The sequence below is a fragment of the Lontra canadensis genome, unplaced genomic scaffold (assembly GCF_010015895.1).
Source record: "Lontra canadensis isolate GAN:19392208 unplaced genomic scaffold, GSC_riverotter_1.0 scaffold126, whole genome shotgun sequence".
Classification (NCBI taxonomy): Eukaryota; Metazoa; Chordata; class Mammalia; order Carnivora; family Mustelidae; genus Lontra; species Lontra canadensis.
Window position 1 is genome coordinate 474,660 of NW_022631120.1, and position 6,449 is coordinate 481,108.

At 36.7% G+C, this 6,449-nt stretch overlaps 1 protein-coding gene across 5 annotated transcripts in view; it reads left to right on the forward strand.

Annotated features, from left to right (window-relative positions):
• YTHDC2 (YTH domain containing 2) overlaps nt 1-5,935 on the forward strand; it is a 73,767-nt gene extending 67,832 nt beyond the window's left edge. For 2 of the 5 annotated variants that reach the window (XM_032842257.1, XM_032842260.1), the window contains 3 exons: nt 1,570-1,773; nt 2,537-2,719; nt 3,934-4,111. In XM_032842257.1, coding sequence (XP_032698148.1) covers nt 1,570-1,773; nt 2,537-2,719; nt 3,934-4,014 — 468 coding nt within the window. In that variant the 3' untranslated portion in view covers nt 4,015-4,111. The other 3 variants (XM_032842256.1, XM_032842258.1, XM_032842259.1) reach the window with 3 other exon arrangements.
• Nucleotides 5,936-6,449: the final 514 nt, after the last annotated feature.

Here is a 6,449-nt window from a genome sequence, read left to right on the forward strand (position 1 = left end):
TCTAGCTGCTTTTAAGATTTTCTTTTTGTCACTGGTTTTCAGCAATTCGATTTTGGTATGTTAACTATTTGTAGTTCTTATAATCTTCGTATTTATAGTTTACATCAATTTTATAAAATTTAGGACCATTATTTCTTCATATATATATATGGCTTAGTTGGTTAAGCGACTGCCTTATATATATATATATGCATATATATATATATATTTTTTTTTTTTTTTTTTTTGGTCTTACCACTTCCCCCTCCTTTATGGGACTTTGGATATGTAAGTGCCGATACTATTCCACAGGTCACTGAAGCTTTCTTCATTTTTTTCAGTTGTTTTCATCTGTTTGTTTCATTTGTGATGGTTTCTCTAGCTATGTGTGTAAGTTCACTGAGCTTTTTATTTGTGGTGTCTCATCGGCTATGTATCCTTTCTACTGTATTTTTCACTGCCTTCATCTCTAGAGCACCCTTTGGGTCTGTAAAGAAATACCTTCCATTTCTCATTTCAGAAGGCATGTTCGTGTTCACTTTACTGTCCTGAGCACAGTGCGTGTATTGGTGATAGCTGCTCTGACATTCTTGTCTCCTAATTCCATCATCTGTCAGACCTCTTTCCCTATTTGTTCATTTTTTCCCTAGGTTATGGGTCATTGTTTCCCATTTCTTGACATTCCTTATAGCTTTGTTTGGCTGCTAGATTTTTGTTGTGTTCCTTTAAGTACTGTCAGACGTGGTTCTGGTACAGAGCTAAATTAGTTGCTGTCGGTTTAATCTTGTTGAGATTTAGTTTTACGTGATGTTATGGTAGGTCCAGAGCAGTTTTTATTCTGGTACTAATTTAGTTTCAGTACTAAGGTGTGAGCCTTCTGGGGGCTAATGCCGTCTGTATTAACAGTTCTTTCCATCATGGCTGCGCATAATAGGGATTGCTCCCAGCCCCGTGTGAGCTCCGGGAATGGTTTTAAGTCTACTGCTTTCCTCTGGATCTTTCCCTGGTGTTAGGTCAAGTTTTTGTAAGCCTGTGCAGGTCAGTACAGCGTCAGAAACTCCGTTTCTGTGGGGACCTGTCTTCAGTTCTTCGGGAACTCTGTTTCTGTGCAGCTCTCTTCTGTCCAGCCCTCTGCTATGCACACTCTGACTAGTGGGTCTCTCGACTCCAAGCTCTGTCTCCGCAGTTCAGGGAGACTGGGGTTCTGTTTGTTTCCCTCTCCTGCACTGTTGCCTGGAAACTGTATTCAGGCGGTAAGCTGAAGCAATTTTTGTTTTGTTTTCAGTGTTTGAAAGTTTATTAAAATATTTTCTGAAAGTACATTTGGATCATAAATCAAAGTTTGTAATCCAGGATCCTTTCTTGATAAGGGATTTTGAATGCTCTTGAAAACGAGTGTTTGATTTTGGCTCTTTAGCCTCATTTTGATCAAGTCTTATGTAGCTTTTTCAGGCATGATGGAGCTATTTACATTTGTTGAATATTTGATAAAATATTTTGATTTATATGTTTATGAAGATGTTATTTAATGGAGCCTATTGATTTCGGAAGGTCAAATTACCTTTCAAGAATTTATGCATTCTTTTATAGGGCTCAAAATCTCCTTCACCAAGACCAAACATGCCTATTCGATACTTCATAATGAAGAGTAGCAATTTGAGAAACCTTGAAATTTCTCAACAGAAGGGTATCTGGTCTACAACCCCTAGTAATGAGCGGAAGCTAAATCGAGCCTTTTGGGAAAGCAGCATGGTTTACTTGGTATTTTCTGTTCAAGGATCTGGACATTTCCAGGTGAGCCATCCTGAACCAGTAAAATGGGGTTGTTCTGGCTGCACGTTAGACCACACAGATGAAAACAAAACCCCAAAACCACCCTGGCTTTTTATTGTATCGGGATGTAAGAATGCATTTTGCCTGACTGAGCATGAGGGATGTAGTGTTACCTCTTCAAGGGACTGACTCTAGGGATCCCGTTGTTTTCCTCGTCTTACCAGAACCTTTCTAGATAAGCCATTTCTCCTTCTGAGGACAAGTTCAGATTTACTATTTCTCAGGTGGATTGAGAGTAATGAGAAGCTTGACTTTTTGGTAAAATGTTTTTTTAAAGAGATAAGGAAGTTAGAATTGGTAATCCAGAAACTGAGTGTGTTTCTTAACTCCTCTTGACTCGATGTCCATCTGAATTTAGAAACTAAGGAATTTATTATTTGATATTATTATAATTTTTGGAAGTAAAAACTATTGGGTTAGATTGTATCTGTTTATCATGGAATAAGTGTGGGTTTAAGGCTGTTAATACATTATTTAGAAAGTATCTGTTCATACTGAAATTATGTTAGAAGGCTGGAATCAGTCTTCCCTCTAAAATTTGCGAATACTTCTTTTTTATGAAAAACAGTAAGTAACTAATTTATGTTTTTGTGAGGTATCTATTATTTTTATATTACATTTTTACCTTAAAATTTAAAAAACCTCAGAGCTTTCTCAGATAAATTGAATTCAGACAATTTTAATATCATCCTCACCTTTCCCCTTGCCCTCATTTTACCCACAGGGATTTTCTAGGATGTCTTCTGAGATAGGAAGGGAGAAGAGCCAGGACTGGGGCTCAGCTGGACTGGGAGGAGTATTTAAGGTGGAGTGGGTCCGGAAGGAAAGTCTTCCCTTTCAATTTGCTCACCACTTACTCAATCCCTGGAACGACAACAAGAAAGTTCAGATCAGCAGAGATGGGCAGGTATACAGTGGCATTTAATATTTGTCTTCTGCTTTTCTTTTTGTTTTGCTTTGCTGTTATTCGGTGGTTTGAGGAGGAGACATAAGAGTACAGAATGTGTGTTCCATATGCACACAGGAGATGGTTCCGACGTGTGGAAGAGCTAGTGAACACCTGCTTGCACAGGTGTTTGACAGAGCTCGTGGCTTTTTTAACATTTTGTAACCTGGGCTTCTCTCTGCCATTACATACATATAAAATCTTTCATAAGTTACTTCACGGAGGCTCCTGTTGCCTTACTAATGGGAGATTTGCTAAAAACCGAGTGTAATTCTGAAGTAATTTCACCAAAGTCTAAGGATAACAACAGTATCTGACTTCTTTGTGCTTTAACTAATTATATGACACAGATAACAGCCTTTTTATATTTTTGTGGCTTGTTTTATTTCTGTTGCATTTACTTGGGCTTTATCATGATAGCTGCTGACATGCATTTTGAACTAGTTAAGGAGATGGGAATTACCGTATATATGGACCACAGTGCTAGCTGCTGTATATGAAGTAGTTTAATTCAATGCATGTTGAGTTATTAGCCCAGTTTTAGTCAGGAGAAACAGGAGAAATTGTTCTAAGGTCACACAGCTAATAATTTATTTAAGCTAGTGTGACTTAGTTTAAATCACCATACATAAAGTGTTTGGGTTCTCTTTAAATGCACATCATATCACAAGAGGACTATAAATGACATTCTTTTCAGTTGTATCAGAATATTTTAATTTTTATTCTATAATAAGGATTTTGAAATAAGTCTAATTCCTAAGATAAGAATATCATATACTCTTGATGATTTCCTTAAAACCCCCAAACATCTAATATGCTAGGTTTCATAGTAAACCTTTGAAAGCTGAAGCTGAGTGCCGTTGGCAAATCCCCAATAAAAACGAAATTCGCTATTTCCAGATAGAAGTTCCAGGAGAACTCGGTGGAAATTACCATTTTGTCACACATTGTTGCCATATTCGCAGGCTAACTCTAATCTTGAAGTCTGGAAGTGAACTTCACAGACCTGAACACAGAGAATCCCAGAGCAATACATACCATGTGATTTTATTATGTCCTGGTAGAAAAATGAACTTGAATGGACTTGTCCCACATTTTTATCAGCATAGGTTTTGGTGATTTAAAAAATTCAGTCTAGTTCCTTTCGTGTTTATTCTGACTTCTGCTTTATCTAGGAACTAGAGCCTCAGGTTGGCGAACAGTTGCTGCAGCTATGGGAACGCCTTCCCCTGGGAGACAAAACCGCAGCCGACTGACACTCAGGTTATCTGCTCCTTGACTTTGAGTATTGGCAGTATTTGTGATCACTAAGGATATCTTTCAAATTATTTATCGTTTTTTTTTTTTTTTTTTTTTTTTACTCGTTTAGAGCTCTTAGCTACGGGAGAACACTGTACCTATTTAAAGCCACCGAATGCACTGACTTCTAAAAACCGAGGTGGAGATGTTTGTTAGGAGTGGATGGGCTTTTCTGGTTGAGAGTTTCTCTTAAGACCCACCATCTTCATAAAAAAGAGAAAAGGGTAATTTACATTTTTATAGTGATCGTAAAGAATGATTATGTCATGTTTGTTAATTATACGTTTATAAGTGAATAAAATAGTAGTAGTTTCATTGTTTGGCACAACAGCAGTTGTTTGAACCATACTTAATTTTGAAGTTAAACATTTCATTTGTTGAAAACACTGACCTATGACTCTTAATTGACCTATGATTTTTTTGTAATGCAAAGTAAATTGTTTTAAGAAAAAGGCCTGAATATGTCAGTACACCTGAGCACCATTTTAGAACCATCAACTCTTAAGGTTTGTTGTTAAAAAATAAGCAAACAACCCAATTCTAAAAATGTCCCTTTTGAAAATAGTGTGTGCTGATTAAGGACTATTCATTCTGCCATTTTAAACCTGAGATGCATGAAGAAAAAACGGAGAGATGTTCTTTTTCTTTGATTATGAAGTGCAGTAACATCTGAAGGAAACGAGAGAGTTCCTCACTCCCTGCTGTCTTTGCTCAGATCAGATTTAGTGCTTAGTCTTATTCCTGGTCCTCCTGCCTCTTAACCCAGTGTACTGCATACCCGTCTCTTCCTCCCGTGTTACAGCCTTCACACCTCTCTCACGTGAGTGCTGTAATTATGTCCTCTTCGTTTTGGCTAGAGAAGCTTGATTTAGACAAGTTAAAAATGGAGACAAATGAAACATGTTAAAAAAAAAAGTGCCCAATAATTAGTGAGAGCTTGGTTGGTGTATGTCTTTCAAACTAAGATCCCCAGCACCACAATTCTGAACGCCTTCTATTTGTTTTCTAGTACTTTCCATCCTACTTACATTTTTGGATTTCTTATTTTTTTGCATTTATGGTTTAATAAATGGGGGGTAATTTTTTAAAAACCTGTGTAGTGCCAACTCTCCTATTTTTTTTTTTTTTTGTCATCTCAGGATTATTTGATAACTTTACCACCACTGTCTATAATATAGTTTCCCCGGAGGCTTTTTGAAGGGAAATAAGGTACAGGGAGAAATGAAAGAAATGTCTTGGTTATTGAGCTCTAAATAGAGCAGCTTTGATAGCACGTCTCATGATATATTTGGGTTATTGCTGTGTGAAGAAAAACCGGCCTGAATCTAATTTAAAGACAAGAAGACAACTCCTCTAAGTTTTTTGCTTCTGCATTTGAGAACAAAGAAGTGAAAAGTTAGGGTCACCATAAGATCTTGAAAATCCTCCTTTCTCTTGGAAAGCATTGTATGTTGGCATAGTAGCTTAGAATGGCAGCTGTGATTTTTTGCCTATTTTTGCCTTTTTGTAGTTACTGGTTTTTGTTTGTTTTATACTTTGAGAGATACACCTGTAAATTGAGCCTGTGTGAATTATGTTCTGCTGTATGTGTATTACAGTCTTTTCCTATTATAGAAACTTGTGTTTTTTTCTGATAATGTATATATACTTTGTTGAGGTATATATTTAGCAGTTTACGGTGTTCTAAATTTGGAAGTGAGGACTTTTAAAAAAAATAAAACTTGTTTTAATTTCCTTCTGTTTTCTAATATCTAGCTCTGTATGTAAATGATGGGTTTGTTGATATTTAAAATGAACACAATTTAAATGTAATTAAAATGCTGTTTTTGGAAGAGATGAACTTTAAATACACTCATTAAATGAAATTCTGTTAAAATATCTAGATCTTGTTATTTCTGACCCTCCGTAATAGGGCTAAGGTAACAATGACCAATAATACCCCTTGAGATATTAGGGAATTTCAAATACCTTGAAGAATACTAAATTGATAGAGAAGGTGATGATTCCATATCAGAATCTCCTCATTAAAAAAATTTGCCTTATTACCATAAGGGAAGGAAAAAAAACTCAAGACACATGTTCAATAGGAAATCTTTTAAATGTGTTCCCTGTCAGGACACTGGATCTTGGTAATGTGCCCTTCTATCCACTGCACACCCCAGCCTTATTCTACCAATTACAGCAAAGCTTGCCAGCGAGGGAAGTACAGTCTCAAATGTGTACTTCGAGAAAAGACCAATTTATTTAAGACTTTGTCTTCACAGACTCCTTCTTCACCATAGAAAGCCTTATTTCCTGCAACAGGGGAAGTCTGGAGGACCAAGTCAAATGAGCTTCACCTCTGCGTCAACACCGGGGCACAAATCCTGCCCCTGAACTTGTCATTGACAGG